The sequence below is a fragment of the Bactrocera dorsalis genome, chromosome 4 (assembly GCF_023373825.1).
Source record: "Bactrocera dorsalis isolate Fly_Bdor chromosome 4, ASM2337382v1, whole genome shotgun sequence".
Lineage (NCBI taxonomy): Eukaryota > Metazoa > Arthropoda > Insecta > Diptera > Tephritidae > Bactrocera > Bactrocera dorsalis.
This window is the reverse complement of record NC_064306.1, coordinates 11,793,635-11,811,293: the sequence shown is the minus strand read 5'-3', so window position 1 is coordinate 11,811,293 and position 17,659 is coordinate 11,793,635. Positions and strand designations below refer to the sequence as shown.

At 35.9% G+C, this 17,659-nt stretch overlaps 2 protein-coding genes across 9 annotated transcripts in view; both read right to left on the bottom strand.

Annotated features, from left to right (window-relative positions):
• Window positions 1–17,659, bottom strand: part of LOC125778231 (disheveled-associated activator of morphogenesis 1-like) — a 97,341-nt gene that overhangs the window by 59,435 nt on the left and 20,247 nt on the right. The window lies entirely within an intron of this gene.
• LOC105223551 (guanylate kinase) overlaps window positions 8,731–17,659 on the bottom strand; it is a 164,702-nt gene continuing 155,773 nt past the window's right edge. For all 8 annotated transcript variants that reach the window (XM_049456545.1, XM_049456551.1, XM_049456546.1 and 5 more), the window contains one exon: window positions 8,731–9,674. In XM_049456545.1, the coding sequence (XP_049312502.1) occupies window positions 8,873–9,550 (678 nt within the window). In that variant the 5' untranslated portion in view covers window positions 9,551–9,674 and the 3' untranslated portion in view covers window positions 8,731–8,872. The remainder of the gene's footprint in view (window positions 9,675–17,659) is intronic.

Genomic DNA, 17,659 nt, shown 5'->3' with positions numbered 1-17,659 from the left:
TGAACGCTCTCGAGTTCCTTTGCAAGTGTGGTCTTTTCTAGAGTCCTCTACAACAAAAATACTCCTACAATATAATTCACTGTATCCGCCGGCTGCAGATGGATGTTTTCCATTTGCGGCAGCGAGTTCAGCGGCATCTTGTCTCTTCTAGTAAAAGAAGCCATCTCGGTGATGGTGATACCATTTCCCACTACCCAAATTATTATCACGCTGAGATACCTTTGCGTCAATTCGCATAGGGTAAAATGGAACTTTCTCTTGACCACAAACACTACATCGTTTGCATAGGCAATAACCCGACAGCCACGATCCTCAAGTTCTTTAGCAGGTCGTTAGCGACCAGGATCGATAGAAGAGGAGAGAGAACTTCACCTTGCGGTGTTCCCCTACTCACATTTCGTCGCACACGTGAGTTGCCTCATTACGTTTCAATCCCTTTGCTGCATAGAAGACTGAAAATAAGGTATTTGAAGTTTGATTCAACCCACAGACCGTCTAGAGCAGTTACGACTGCTTCTGCTTATTGAAGGGAGCGAAAGAATAATAAACTTCTAGTCGAGTCGAAACATGTGCGTCTGAAGTAGTGAATTAATATATAGGATTTTTCAATAGGGAGCTAAGAAAGTAGACCAATAGGGGCCGTAAACGACGCCATATTCTTTCCCACTCTTTTGACATTTCTCTTCAGTAAAGTTTTCCATTTCATCATGGTAAGATATACGATTCAACAACGAGGCGAAATTATTGAAATTACTATCGAAATTCACAGTCAGTTTCCCCTTATTTAAGGTTTAGAACCGTACAACTAATATACATACATATATCTCTACTGTATGTATATCAGTTGTGCAGAAGTTCAACCCAATCTCTCTTTCATACTATTACGAAAAGTATTTTATTGAACTGAATCGACAGCTGGTTTGAGTACCAGACTGTTTCTAAGTCAGTCAGCGAAATCATTTTAACAATAATAAATAAGGTTAGCCGACTTATGGTAACTTCTTAGTGAATAAATTAATCCATTGAGATTCTAGGTAGGTACTTTTAAGAATATTATACTACCGGTGGTTTCACAATGTGCCTATAAAAGGGCTGGGTGCATTGTCAAACAGCCACTATACCTCCTTACCTACCTTACTACTGGAATATCTTAATAGTTAGAATGACAATGTGTAAGGCTAATAAGTGATAGTTTTAAAAAAGTAAAAGTCATCAACAATGTTTGACTTAAGCTTTCTGGATGGCCGATATTACGATCAGGGATATGTAAGACTGAATTATAGATCGTAAGTATCTTAAAGTTATAGAACAATAACGTAAATGACTGGACTTGCAATTAGCATTCGGGATTCAAAAGTTTATAAAACTATTTGTTGTGATCGCCATTGCTATGGAGTTAGGACACGAAGACTGTATTTTAAACATGAAAAAATACCTTAAAAAATCTATGAGTGATTTGGAGTTTAAAATTTACTGCGCAGGTGCTACATTATAGACTAAATTACACGAAGCGGAAATGCTTTTGTCTAGCAAAGACATGAACGAGTAAATAAAGGCTTAAAACGACAAACGAATTTTTAAAGCAGAAGAAACAGCAGTAAATACGGTATTAAATATGAAAAAGTGTACTTTTCCCACAACCCTCGTACTTTGCCACTTTCATGGGCGTAAGCTGCATAAAATTTTGACCAGTGAAGGGTTAAACGTTGCCACTTAGCTAAGGTGATTTGTTGCGGCCACGGAATATATGCGCAAAATTATGTTGTGGAAAATTTTCAATCAACATAAGTACGTTACGCGAACGTACATATATACTCGTATGCATATGTTGAGGGGCGTGTCGGCGTGATAAAGGTCAAATGAGTGTCAGAAGTGTGTAAAGGCTGTTGCATGGCGAATTGATATTAAAAATAAAATAAAAATTGCATGCAACTGGTGAAAGTGGCAACCTTGATTTTGAGATGATGTTGTTGTTGTTTATTTTCCATGGTATATCTATTCCATATATATATATATTCCATATATTCCATATATATATGTATTACATATACAAAGCGTGCGTAAGCTATATTATTATATATGAAAGGAAGTCGGCTATAAACTAAAAAATTGTATGAATACGATAAGTTTATGCAAGAACTCTTCGGCAGTTTACTGACAACTGTTATAATAGTTAGGAGTGTCTTCAAAAATTCATTTTTATTTCATCTGCTATAATCTAGCGTGGTTGCTAAGACAAATCTGTGCATATATTGCCATTTGTGAGATACCTTCCTTTATTAGCATCTACTAACAGCTAAGTTGCTGTTATTTACTTCTATGTAACGGTATTCATTTAGCTAAAATGCAAAATAATCTTTTTCGATAAACACTTCTTATCTGCTTTCTCCGACTTTATTTATTCTGTTTGTTATATTTTTGCAAAAAAAATTATTTTATTATCTTTGTGTTTTCATTTCATATTTTTAATTCTGTTTTCTCCTTTTTGCTCTAATTTGATTTTTTTTTTAGCCCCGGCCGCCAGATAGCCTTGACGGTTGCTGATAACGTTGTCTAAACGTTAGATAAGCTGCAATATTTTCGCGTTGAGTTTTGCTATAAATTAAAGGTTATGCAAATGACTGCAGTTAGTTCGGCAAATGACTCATTGCTAGCACTGGATTTGATGGATTTATGCTCAAAAGCCATGGAATTAAGGTTCACATATGCGATTCTTAACGATAATTCAACGGGCAAGGAAGAAACGCAAAATGTGTTAGAAGAAGAAGAAACATTAACTTCGGTTTCAAGGAAGCTATAATACCCTTCAGAAATGCCAAAGATGCTTTACAGGAGCCTTTTTAGTATATTTGTGTGACAGTTAGATGCTACAGTTGACAGATCTGAACAATTTCTTTGGCCATTGCATCATTGCCTTAAGCAATAAGCCACGCCAAATTTCGTGAAGATATCTAGTCTAATAAAAAAGTTTTTATACAAGCATTTGATTTTAATCGTTCAGTTTGTATAGCAGCTCTATGATATAGTGGTCTAATATCGATGAATCCGATAAATAAGCGGATTCTTAGGACGGAGAAAATCTTTATCTCGTAAAATGAGGAAGCAGTTCGTATATACATACATATACAGACAGACAGACGAACATGGGTAAACCAACTTGGCTAAACCTGGAGATCATTTCTATGTATTTATGGGGTATTCCATACCAAATCGACCACTTTTGAACCCGACCCCTTTAGATTTTGCTGAAACTTATCCATCCTTTTCTACCCTTTGAAAAACATTTTTGAGAATTTTTTCAAAATTTTTTGTCCAACTTCAAAAAAGTTATGAATTTTTCAAAAAAATGGCTTTTTTATTTTCAAATAGCCATAACTTTTGTAGAAATTGACTTTTGAGGACCTTTTTTCTTCAAATTTTTGTTTTTGAATGAACTTTTCGAAAAAATACACGAAAAAAATTTAACACGATCAATTATATGTATAAAATAATTTTTTTTTTCCTCAAAAAAAACTTCAATTAATTTGACAACTATCCCTCCTAATCCCGGAGTAGGTCGATTTTTTTTATATTTTTTTTATTTATTTAAACAAAAATTGTCGAATTTTCAAAAATGAAAAAAAAAAATTTCCTTAAACTTTATTTCGCAGTCTAAATAAGGCTCTCTTTATGCTTAAATATCTTAAATATAATTTTTGTATTCAGTATTACACTTTTCGACTAGAATAAAAGCCTTCGTTAGCTGGCAGGCTTCAAAAACCATTACTTAAATTTTTCAAATGTTTCTTTTTAAACCAATTCAATGTAATTAATTACTTTTTGTTATTTATGATTTGTAACTGCAATAATTATACCTCAATCGCTGCTGCTTCACGCTTTATGTGCTGTTTCCGCATTTTTCTCGCTAGCCCTGCAGCTTCCGCCACATATTTTCAAACTCAAATTAACACAGCAATTATCTTTTAGCGATCTTCCAGTTCAAAAAACGCGTAAAAATATGAAAAAGTTAACTGTTTCTTAACTAAATCGTAAACCGATCGCGCACAGAACACAGACTGGCTTCGTAAGGCCCTCGAGACGTTCTCATGCTAATCTAAAAACCAGTTACACAGACAACTGTGCCAGTTAGCTGCACTTGGTATAAAATATTTCAGCATCTTTATACAAAAATATATATTTTAATTGTATATATTATATATATTTATCATTGCGCTTGTATGTGTGCTCATACACAGCTTTAGCAGCTTTTTATCAGCAATTTTTATCAAAGCTTCGGCTCACCAAGTAGATAACTGCAGCTGGATTGTAGCTTTAGATGCGTAATTTGTTTATATCTTGATATAAAGTGATGGTTATATGTATGTATATATGTATGTATGTATAGTATATGAGCATGAAGGTATATAAGTAACTCCAATTTGCTTTATAACTGTTTATTTATTGTATATACCCACAGTGCTTGAGTTACACTTGTCTAAACAGTTGTTGTTTTGTTTGTAAAATAACGAAATATTTCAAGTTCAGTGGGTAGAGCAAAGCTTTACGCACGTCAGTATGGAAGCTTACTTTGGGTGCGAAAAGATTTCCTTGAACTTAGAAAAATACAAAAGTAGATGGTGTTCAATAATCTTTCTGATTATTGATGGAAGATGGCTCTCATGAAATTATTTGAATTTTAGTTGTGTTAGGGGACATTATAAAAAAACAAGGTAAAATGAACTTGGTTTTGTTCGGTTAGTTAGTATGGCAGCTACTAAAGTCCGATATCAATGGTTCTGACAAATTAGCAGCTTCCTTGGGAGAAAAGATGGTATGAAAAATTTCTAATCGATTTCTTCAAAACTGCGCGACTAGTATTATAAACACATTTTCGCAAGTAGTTAAAGCTTTAAGGGATTTTCTGGTCTAAGATTTTGAAAAATTCATTTTTTTTTTTGCATATTTTGAAAGTTTAGACTTTCAAAAATATGACCTTGGAAGGATTTTTCAAAGTTCTACTTATTTTCGGAGATACAGCCGATTTTGTGACGTAGCATCCGTGTTCACTAGAATTGTCTCATAAACTTTAAACTCATTTTTCTCGAAACTACTTTTTTTGAGGTGGTTGACATGATATCTCAAGTTCTACTGAACCGATTCCTTTGAAATTTGGTATATATCTTCTTTATACAATGCTCTATCGTGTCTGCCTTGGATTTCCAAAAATTTTGATTTGAAGTATTTTTAAAAAATTCGAAAAGGTCGAAAAAATCGGGTCAAAAAATTGTTTTCAAGTCGACGCCATTTTGTTATTTTCTTATATTTTTTTTTGAAAATGGTCAACCCGATAACGACATCCTTACTAATGAAGAATCTTATTGTTTTTTGTGTTTTAGATCTCTACAACGGTTGAAATCACGTCACCGTTTTTTATGAAGCCCCCACTCCACCGGCCCGTATCTCGACGAATTTTAGTTTTTTTTTCTTGCAATTTTTTTTTTTTTTATATTATTAAAATGTCAATAAAAACATATAAAAAAGTGGATGATAAAAATGTTTTTCATTTTTTTTATCTTAGTTTAAAAAATGCCTAAAATTCATGCGTCTAGTCCAGAATACCCTCTTAAAGGAAAGAATTCGAACGTTTTTCAACTTGATATCTTCAATCCCTTTATAAAGCAAAAACATCAGCACTTTGCCTAACTTGTCAGTACATTGCATGTGAATATTTCGTACGAGTTGTCATAGAGGATAAAAGTAGTGATTCGTATCCGACCGTTGCCCAATTTTTGGCCAGTGGTGATGCCGATTAATAGCTCAAATAAATATTTCAGTGGAAATTACATTTCCTAGTTGTACTCATAGTAATAGCTTCTTTTTTTTATAGCAGAGGCAGCAACGAATGACAGGCCTACTCCCAAATCAAGACTCTCGCATGGAACTACCGGTTAAGTATTACTTCGTGAGAGAGGCAGGACATTGAAGTCTACCCTACTGTGAGGATTGGCGGACGCCTAATCTGTTGAATAGTCCCACTTTTGTCATTATGAAACAGACGTTTCGACAGCTTTCCATTCCTCAGTGGAATGGCACATGAGTGTCATTAATTTATTCACCGCAAAACTACCAACGAGTGTGATTTTTAGTTTTTTCCTTTCGTTTCAAAAGCGAGGGCAGTAAAATAATAAGTTTTCAAAGTCTTCTATATACTCTGTATATGTTGAACATTTCGGACTAATGTGATAGTGGAGTCTGTAAAGTTAGCTTCTGTTCACGTCTGGCACTAGTATACTTACTCGTTACTTATGTGTCTATGTTATGGAAAATGAAAAGCACTAATTTCAATGGTTTCAACGCAAGCACACTTTAGAAAAGTTTTATTATCATGTGAACAGCTTCTAAAGCAACTATATCCACTAAGAATTTGGATCAGATAGTCCAGGTCCCCATGTTCTTTTCCTTTGTATTTGCCAATAGTACTAATTTAGGCGCTGATAGCTGTTATAATCGCTCGAGTTCATCTCGCTGGTTGTCAATGGCTGGCTTACTGGCTAATACTTCAGCAACGTTAGTTGATATTGTCCAGAAAGCACATATTATTCGAATTGCAGAAAGTAATTATTTGTTTAGCATACGTTTTTATATCCCGTCCTTGTATCCATACTGTTGTTGCACACAGTATTAATACAACTCATTGCTTTTGCTATTAAAAATAGCCGGCTGAAACGTAAACAGCCTCTATTGGCCATCATACTCGATAGAGCTTTTTAAATTTGGTTTGCTTTACTGGTTGAATACGCTGGTGTTCTGTAAATTTTAATTTGGAATACAATATTACTCCCAGTTACTTCAGCTGCGGCTGTTAAGTAACCTCGTACTCCCCTATGGTGAGCTCTATTCGTTCTTCCACCCATTTTTGCAGCCTGTCATACATGAGGTTCCATAATAGTGAGCCTAATACAGAGCCTTGGGGTTCTCCACTCGAGATAGATTAGAGTATAAATACAAAACTTGTCACTATGTGATAAAAGTGAGAGAAGCCATTCTTGAGTTAAATGTGGAAAGTAAATAATAAGTATGTACTTATGTTATATACGGCGACGAAAGTTGATACAATATTCATAATTATGTTTTAGTTGATATTATGGTATTATTATATTTCTTTACCTTGAACATAGAATAAGAGAACAATAGACCATATGTTGGATCATTTGCTAACTTAAACCTTCGAATTGACGTTAGCAAAAATTATTTGCTTAACAGTGATGTTAAAATAAACTAATCTTTTATAAAATAATTTCTTTTCCGCAAAGCATTCACTATATAAAGCGGTGAAATATGTGAAAAAGTCACAGTTGAAGTCACAGTTGAAAAAATGAATTGGCCCACGAAGTTGTTCTTAGCGCTGGTCGCTTGTGTGTTGTTGCAACATGTTCTTGCTGCTAATTCTACCAGCAGTAACTCTACCTCTGCTAGCACCACTACTAATTCAACATCATCGTCTTCTTCCTCGAACAGCACAAGTGCTTATAAAGCAACAATAAAAAAACTGCGGAAAAGGCTGAGAAGGCAAAGGCGTCTCGCAAAGCAACGTCTCAGAAAAGCACGTCGGGCTTTCCGAAGGAGGGAACGTCAAATACAGCGTAGGAACAGACGCAGTTCATCAACAAGTAATAGAAGCAGTAGACGGATTAATAGAAGAGCCAATAGAAATAGACGAATCCGTCGTGGATAAACTAAATGAACGCATTTAAGTGTATGTTAAATATGATTTTTGAAAAAATATATAAATTTGTAGCTTAAAAAATGGGTTTTTAATTACCGCTTCGAAGAAGTTCTTGAAGTAATACCGACTTTCCAAATAGGTTGCTTTTAATTTCATCGGGTAAACAGCGAGCGTTGACTCGTTTTTTTTTAATCTAGTGAAAAATAGTTTATTTTATGTGGTCGATCCTAACAAGAAACTCATTTTAATAGCTTAGAACGCCAGTTCGTTGTGTCTTCCAAATAATATCATAAGGCCCTTACAAATCGACAACGCGCTTTGTTGCTATCAGTGATTGATATGGCTAATATCAGTTTCGTATATATCTTCTCGTTCGCCGAAGGAAAGATTGCTTATATGTTTCAACCTCAGTCTTGCAAAAGCTGATCAATGGCGGAGAATCTATCACCACCAACCCTCAGCTTCCTCCACACAACTTTGAGAACTTACGTCCGTCAAAATTTTTAGCCTTACCGTATGAGTGCTTAGCGAACAAACTTTAGTAAGAATGCCTACTATTGCGGCAAGATGAAATTTGCCAAGGACAAGTAGTTCAGAAGATCTCCTGTGTTCTACTCTATTCCAAAAGTCTCTTGAGGTCGCACAGAATCATTCCGTCAACCAGCATCTCTTAGGCGCACGTGAGGTCCATCCCTCCACTATTCTCGTGTATTCTATTACCTCTCCCTAGTTGTGGGAGTTCTAACAACCCATTGACCTGACTGCATTCAAGCTATAAGGTTGGGTAGCTCACCAGGCGCCAATTGAAAAAACTGTACCGTTCGAGGCTGAGGTTTCCTGGGCGTACCATTGGATGTCGTCGTTAACGACTAATCTAATCCTTACCATCCTAACGGGATTAGGTACCTGTTACAATAACGAAAAGAACAGTTGAAAGCATTTCAAATCTCTAATTCAGTCTCTACAACTTTTCCTTACACCAATTAAAATATATTTTTAAACCTATCCTCAGACAAATGAAAAACTTCTCTATAATTTTATGCATTTATTAACGAACTTCTACAACATTGAGAGGTATGTATGTGTTTCAAATAAGTTTTTTTCCAATAATTCAAGTAACAATTTTATTTTATTTTATTTAGTGAAAGTATGGATGCTTTTCCGAGTTCACTCCCAACATATTTGGACGCCTTGGGCCTCTTGCTGCTTCAGCTCGTTTAAAATAAATTCCCTGAACTCTGCATATGCCTCATCAATTTCGACATTATGTATGATCTTGTGGAAGTTTCCAGGTTCCAAACCATAAGCTATCTCTGACACGGCAGCGGCAAGCCGCTTCTGCAGCGTCTCCTCGGTTTCGCTTTGGCGCTTGCGCAAACGCAACTCCAAATCTTTGATGGTTGGTGGATTATTAAACACCAGTATGGGATTCAAATCGGTTTTCTTAATTTGCTCCACACCCTGCGGTTCGATATCCAAGATACACACTTTGCCGGTGTTCTGGATCTCACGCACTGCGGCCTTACTGGTGCCGTACATATTACCACTAAAAGTAGCGGTTTCTATGAACTCATCATTCGCTATCTTTTCGAGCATCATTTCCTTGTCAGTAAAATAATAATCTTTGCCGTGTTGCTCACCGGCACGTGGTGTGCGTGTCGTATGTGAAACGCTGAAACCAAAGGTGTTCGGATACTCCTCGAAGAGTCGCTTAAGCAGAGTACTTTTGCCGGAGCCAGATGGACCGCATAGCACTAATGGACGTGGTCCTTTATTGGCCAGTTGGGTGTACATTTTAAGGGCGATTTCTTTCTTTACTCCGGTTGCTTTTAATGCATGCAACATACTATGTTGCAGAGTGCTTTGTGGAATTTTAAATTGCCTGCTGGTTGTTTGTTAATTCTTATTAAGCGGCTCACTGCTGTTACGACGAACTTTTTATTGTTAATCAAAATTGCTGACGTAGTTCCTAAAACGATATAAAAAATTTACTTGTAGCCCAGTTGCGCAGTTATTTCGGTGCTATTGCTACAATACTCAGAGAAGCAGGAGCTAAAATAAGCTATTTCCTCAATTGCTAATTATAAACATAATAAACTCGTTGCAATAGATAGTGCTAGTAAGAAATCGAGCCTAATAAATTCAGAAAACTGTATTGGAAGTTTGAGTAATCTGTTAAACAGGCATACACTTAGGATTAATCACAAAGCGGGACTGTCAATAATGACAGTTCGAACTGTCTAATCGGAATATAGCCAGCTTCCAAAACAGTCTTTGAAATGCTTTAAGCTGTACATATTTTTAGCTCTAACATATTCTTTTTAATGTGAACAGATGAGAGACTCAACCAGCCTAGCATAACCTCTACTTCCTGGTGACTTTTGCTTGACAATGTATTATGACTTCTGGATATATTGGGTTTCTATAAAAGATATTGGGTTTCTATATGCAAATACGCTTACCAAAATGAGTGAGTATTATGTATATGACAGACCTGAACAATCGTCGATCCGATGGTTAAAATGTTTTTATAATTGCCGTAAGCTAATTTCTTTTTATTTTAGGTAAATTAATTTTTTGAAATTCTGGGTGTTACCAGGAAACACATAGCTCATAAGACAGGAAGGACACCGCTATAAGCTTTAAGGACAAGAGGTATTTGAAAACTGTTTGAAATCGGATTAATGATGATTAATGATGGTAGTTTTACTAGTTTTTTAAGAGCATCTTTATACTTACATAATATATTAGAGAAATTTACGACTAATTCGCTTGAAATCACATGGAAGAGATATTTTTGAGAGAGTTTGAAATAAGATTTTAGAGGAATTTGTGACTCATTAGTTTGAAATCATACGAGATAGAAATTTTTGAGAGACTGTCATTGCCTGTCATATATTTTTATGAAAGAAGAAGAAAAGATTATAAAGCGAAGTAAAAGGATTGCTGAAAAAAACAGCTGATTGTGAAAGAGGGAAAAAATGAAAGGGAGAATAGTTGACATGGAAATGGTTACCTGAAATTTGAACACACAAATTGGATATATAACTGTTTATAGCCGGTCAGAATAATATTTGGGGCACAGAATTTTTATTTTTGCTATTTCTGCTCTTCCTCCCTTTCTCTTCAAACTAAAATATATTTCACTCGCAAGAAACACGCTCAAAAATGAAATGTATAGTATACCATTTAAGAGACAATCGAGGAAGGCGAAAGAAAGAGATAGCAAGCACTTTTCCAACAGAGTTGTCCGCTTGGCGGATTTTTACTTTGGATATTGATGATGAGAGAGAAAGGAAGAACAAATAGTTGTTTAAGCGGTGTTGCCACATTAGCTACGATGTTTATTAGATGAATATTTCAAGTTACTATAATACCATGTTCAGACCGAAAAATTGAAAGATTAGATTACATTTAAGCATTTCATAACCCAACAGTGTTCTCACTGCCGTTAGAAAGATCAAAAAACAGCTGTTATTGTCATTCAAGAAGTCACATCGCTTAATATTTATCAAAAGAAAAGGTTGTCATATAGTATTTTGAAATAAAAGCCGTCTTTTTTCAAATATTTTCCATATAATAGAAATAGTGAATGCATTTTTTTCATTTGTTAAGTCGATTTTCAGGTGAAATTAGATTCATTGCTTTAAAAAAAAGTTGTTTGTTTACATTTTTTTCCCTTTGTAGTGTCTAAATCAGCTGTGATAATGTAACAGATTTCCAATGCTGACAAGTAGATGGCGCAAAATCCGAGTCGCACAGAGAGATTTTGCGTGGATCAGTTTCAAACCATTTCAATGAAGTGATTTGGAAATGTCATTTTTGTATGGCGAAATCTTGATAAATTTTTAAAGATTAGTGGGATAATCCATTCAGCAGCCGAAATCGTGTGATTAAGTGTCGGTCTGAACATGGTATAAGCTACACAAATAGCGGTCGTATGTTAAAACGTGCTGAGTAAGCATAACTTCAAAAATGTCCAACTTTACGATAAAGTTGTGGGTTGCCAGATGGCAACACTAGGGTTGACAAACCCCGAAATATAAAAGGCAACCTACGTATATTGCTCATAAATTTTATTTGTGGTTAAACTGTTAATAAAAAGTATAAAAATATATGCATATGCCACCAGAATTAACGGCTCATGAATTTTAATTTTTGACTTGCAACTAAAAATGCATGATTTATTGCCAAAAAATATGAAAACTGTTACGAATTTTGAATAACTAAATTGTTTATTATTTTATTTCATTTTTTTTTTTAATTTTTTTTTTATTTTTTTTTTTTTTAATTTTTTATGATATTTTTTTTTCATACGAGTATCATTAACATATGCTCGCATAAACAAGTCCTACCGCTTGCGAAATTGCTCCAAATTTACACGAAATTCATCCACCAGCCTTAAGTCAAGGCTGACCACTACTAAGCTTAGTGTTGATTAAATTATTATTCTTTCCTTCTTTTTTCGCAAAACTACTAAGGGTAATATTACGTAAAGGCAGCACTTCTAGCATAACTAGAATTGCGATTAATTTTAATTTTTATTTTAATTTATTTTGAGTGATAAATAGTTGCCGTTTCGATTTCACTTGTCGTGAGTTGGTTTTGGCTGGTGTGTTGTTGCATTACATCACCGCTACGTTGCAGATGTCTTGCAAAGTTGGTCCTTAACAAACTGGTTGCATTAGACTAAAGCTGTTTGCTTAGCAAATACTTGAACGCTTACATAAATTGGCATTTGCATTTAGTTGCAAGCTTGTGGCATTTTTAATTAGAATCGTATTAATTAGATTATGTAATCAGTGGCGATTTCTTAAGTGATTGTGTTTGACTGGTTGATAGAATAATTAAAAAAAAAACTCATAAATCAGCTGTTAGTGAGGTGTTTCAGCAAGAGAAAGAATGTACTCTTTTATATAAGCCTCCACATGGAACGTTCTAAGTTTAAGAGTAAGATTAGTGAGGAAGTAAATTGCTGAAAACACGCTGTAAATATAATGTGCGGTCTTCAGACCACTGTAGTTTTTTAAGCAGACACAATTTAGTTAGTAACTGAACTACTGTAATGACTTTCAAAGAGGTTAGATAGTAGTACAGTCATACTTATACTCGTAGAGTTGGTTGATCTTTCGATCAAGTAAGCATTTAAATTTTAAATTGACTCCCGAATGTATCGAGCTACTTTGTATTGGGACCCATATGTGATTGGCCAATAGGCTCCCCCAGCGGGCAGGGTTTACAAATTTGTCCGCAGTAAGTTATGTTTGTCGTAAGAGACGACTGAAATCCAATATGCACTATGTGTGTTATTTGACTTGCCTCGAAATTCAGCATAGTCTTGCCAAAAATAGTGCTGAATACTCAGCTTAAACTGATATTATAGACTTTGAATGAGATTCCTTATAGTGAAAAAAACATTTCAAGTTCAAGCGACAAATGTCAACAGTCATTGGGTTTGATTTGCGCTTAACTGGTAGTAGCAAAAGCTACAAGGTCTCACCGGGGACTTAAATCTGATAGCACGAGAAGCTATTATCCCTTAGAGTTCTTGGAAGCAGGTGCAGTGAAAACAACTAGGTAGTTTCTACTCTATTGTCCAGCTTTGAAAAGATGAGCTCGGTGGTCATACTTTGAGCAAACCAGGAGAATGTTTGATTGGCTTTATGCGCTTTGTCAATTTATGAGATAAAAATTTAAAGCAGTTTTAGATATCGCAACGAACAGGGATTTTAAGCTGACTAACTTAGATCATTGTTACCATCAATCATTTATCGTAGCTTAACCCAATCGACGCCAAAATATTCAAAAGCAGTATGGATGCTCAACTGGCTGTAGTTTCGACTACAAAGTCTGACCGAATACTGAGTTCTGGTACCATGGGGAGCAGGAGCCATTGGAGTCTAATCGGCTCATGCGGACTGGACCTTCGGGGGGAGTATCGTGGTTGTGAGGAACTGACACTGTCAGTTGAATGTGGAGTTGCAATGCAACCAGGTGTCTGACCCAAAATAACGGCAAAGGTTTTAGATGAGCTTTGAACCCTACCAAGATGGTTAGCGTGTTCATTGCACACTGACAATTGGTACTGAACAAAGCGTTGATTTGATCTGCTGTGCTCTTAAGTGGCGGGAGTAAGGCTGTGGTCAGCCGGACCCACGTTAAACATACAGGGAGTTGCTCAAGTAAGAACCCTAAAGGACCGATCATTCTATCCAACTAAACTTAGCCTAACCATATGGTGTTTTGAATTTTAACGGAATGCCTGGAAACTGTAAAGCAAATAAGTTGGTATGAAAGGGTACCTTCGTCGAAATATTATCACCCTGGGAATAGATGACAGTTAGCTTAGCGCCTGCACGGTTGACTATTAGAGAAAGCTTTATTCAAAACGGTCTCACAATCTATAGTCAGCAGCTATATTACTTGTACCAGTGCTCTGGCTTTTAAAGTAGGGGTTGTTCCAGGCTTTCCCTTCTCCGTGGTCATAGTTATAGTATATGTTACAGCTCTAGTGAAATTTAGCAATCTGAGATGAGCATGTTAGGCGTCCCTACCAAAGTCTAATATCTGGTTTAGTATTGATCGAGCACCATAAGATGATAATATCAATGATCAATCGCTACAGTTTTGCTATCAATATTCTCTGCGTGGTTTATTTGAACCGACTGTCACACAAAACTCATATAATTCTCAAAACTGTCAGCTCACATCCACAGTGAATCACAAACTGGTTCCAAATATTATTTCATTCAACTATTTACACCGAAATCCATTTCATTAATCATTTTAATGAGCGTTAAATTCGCAATCAATTCATTGAATTATAGATTTTATTATGCCGCAAAGCCAGAGGGAACAAATAGCACAGTTATGAAGTAATACTCAGAAATGCTTGAATTAATTGAGCGAAATTCCAGTTGTTCGCCTTCGATAATTTATTACAGGCAATTCATAGTGTTGTCATTGACAGTTACGAAAGAACAGGTGGTGTGGGAAAAAGAGAAAAAAATATTAAAGCAAAAATGCCATAAATATTTGTAATAAAAAACAGGCAGACAGACATATTTTTATTGATGGAATGCGGATCAAGTGTGGCATGTCGCAGAGTTCTTTTGTAATAATCAGAAAGTAAAGTTCAATGGTAGCAAATGTAGCTTGCATAGATTTCGCGAATTTTCATATGGAAGCATTGTTATAAAAAAATACAACTGTGAAGGGTATTATCTCTTCGGTGCTGCCGTAGCGAACCGTTTTTGCTTGTTTTCTTTTCAGTTAGCGTTTAAGTGGCAGCAACACCTGCGACTGCAGCATATGAAAATAAAAGATACCAAACTTGTTGAGGAAATTGAAAGTAGACACTTTATTTTCTTACAAAAAATCACTTCCTTTACAAATTTCTGCGCGAAAATATAATTTTTTTTATGAAAACGAATTATTTTAATTTATCATTTCGCGCAAAATTCAAATTTCCTTTCACCACTGGCATGTTGCGGACAGCAGCTGTGCGTATGCGGGAGACTTTGAGGGTGAGCGAGTTGGGGAGCGCAGGTTAGCATGACAAAACTGACAGCTTTGACCGCAGTGACGGTTGATGGATGGGCTTGTGGGTGCCGGCGGCTAAATTGTAGTTTCAATATTTTTTTTTTGTTTTTCGGTTGTGGAAATTTTTTGCAATTTAAAATTGTGTTAGCTTTTTTCGACAATGCGAGTTGCGTAGTGGAGTTGAGTTAATATGAGCATGCTTAAGAGTTTGAGTTAAGTGAAGTTAGAAGTGAATTTGTTGTAAAAATTAGTTTTCGAGAAAAAAAGATATTAGTTTTCCCAAAAACAGTAGTTTATTTTATAGTAATCTCAATACATGTAGGCAGGACTTTATGTTGTTTTGGAAGTCGTTGTGGTGAGGTCAGAAGCATTTGATGGATCTGTCATGAACCCTAAAACCTTTTGTTTCGAATCTGCGTTCTCATGAGTGAAACCTCACTGTTACCCAGATTAATCCGTTTTACTTTTAAGGATCTCTCATCAAATTTATTTAGGGCTTATTTTTATACTACGAAAATAAAAATTTTTGTAATTTCAATCTATTCATTTATATAGTGTCCTCATCTTCATATTATCTGGCTATAAAATGGCTGCACATCTGTTACAATTATATCTAAATCAGAGGAAGATTCTGTTCAAGGTACAAATAGAGGTAGTTCAAGGGGGTCTCATTCGCTTTGAACTGCCAGTTGTACTAAAAGTTCATCTAAGCCTAGCTAAGTCTATCAGAATCAGAAAAATATAAGACTCACATCATCGGTATGCTCGGTCAATGTTCCAGTCCACATGAAACTCGAAAAAAAACTTCAACAGCCGAGATCTACATCATAATAAAACACCTGAAACTTTAATAAACCTATTTTTAACCACAGATCATTTCTGGCTCACAGCAAATTTTAGCGCATATTCAAAGATTTCCGCTGAAGGTCTGCTCAACCGCTCATAACCAGTCAAATAATGCTTCATTTATCAACAGAAATTTTTCATGTCACTAATGGAGTTAAGAGCTTCACCAGGAAGTGCCGCGTTCCACACAGCCAAACTTCACAAACTTTAACCGACAAGTAGCCACCTTTCCGCAGGGTTAATCGCAAATAAATAATAATTATCTCACTGCCGGTTGCTTTACGGCATACTCTTAGCTTCAGCCGCTGCGCAGTCTGTCAGTTAGCGCAGGATTAGAACTGTTAAATTTACGCAACCGCCAATTAAGATTAACGTATACAGTCAGCACTACGAGCGATTACGGCGAGGACAGCAGTGGCAGCGGCGGCGGCGGCTTTTAAGAAGCTTTGAGATTCTAACTGTGCTTGCCGAAGACGCCCGCTTCCGCTGCATGAATGTGGCAAATAAGAATGAGGAACTAACTCGGCGTGCTGGCGGCGCTTAAGCGGGAAAACAGAAGAAGTGAAGAAGCAGCCTGCGGTGTTGTTGAACTATGAAAGAAGCTAAGCGGCTTATGAGCATACAACGTGCGCTCTTCAACCGCTGATTAAATTTTTTTTTACGCGCTTTACAGAGTCGCGCTGCAGATCTGCCGTTAGCTGAGTTCGACTTCTAGTAGTTGGTGTCAGTGGCTTGCGCGTGAGTTTGTGTAGAGTCAAAGCGTTCTGTGTCAAATGCTGAGACGCTCAGTTCGTTGAGTTCATAATAATTGCGTAAGTTTACAATTAATTGCAGTGCGGAATTTTCCTCCTCTAATTTAGTTAACACTCGCTTTGTGTTTAGCGGCTAATCATTAGCTAACTTGCGGTGGCGTTATTGAGAATTAATTGTAAAAAGCCATTAGCAAATGATTGATATGAACCAGAATTCTATGACTAAAGCTCATACCTTGCATTTTACTTATAACAAATAATTTATTGACTGATTCCGAGAAAAATATGTGAAGTTAAGTTAGATTACAGTGATTGGTGCTTGATGGCAGAAGAAAACGGGATGGGCTGAGACATATCACATATAATGCTGAAACTCAACCCTCTGCGGTAGCCAAAAAATATGCCTAACAATGGAGCTCTTTAGTTCGCTGAGACCCGCAGTGAAGAAAATTAAGTAATGAACACCATTTGTATCAAATTCTGAAAGAGGTCGTGTGACTGAGCATTCCTTCCGATCTTACAGCACAGTTCTAGAACATGCAAATGATTTATTTAACATAGTTCATCTGTGGGAAGAAGAGTCTGTATGGTTGTCTATCAAAAATGTCGTATAATTTATATATTTCCGACGGCTGATGAAGCCCTAGAGATAAAAAAAAAATAAAAAAGAAGTTGTGAAATCAGTAGAAGAATACAGTAAATATGAGCTTGTTCTGATCCCATCTTTCTCTATATACGACCTCAGGGCATTTATAGATTTACGGTATATTTATTATCTAAATATATTCATTCAGCAACGAGCAAGTGCGAATTG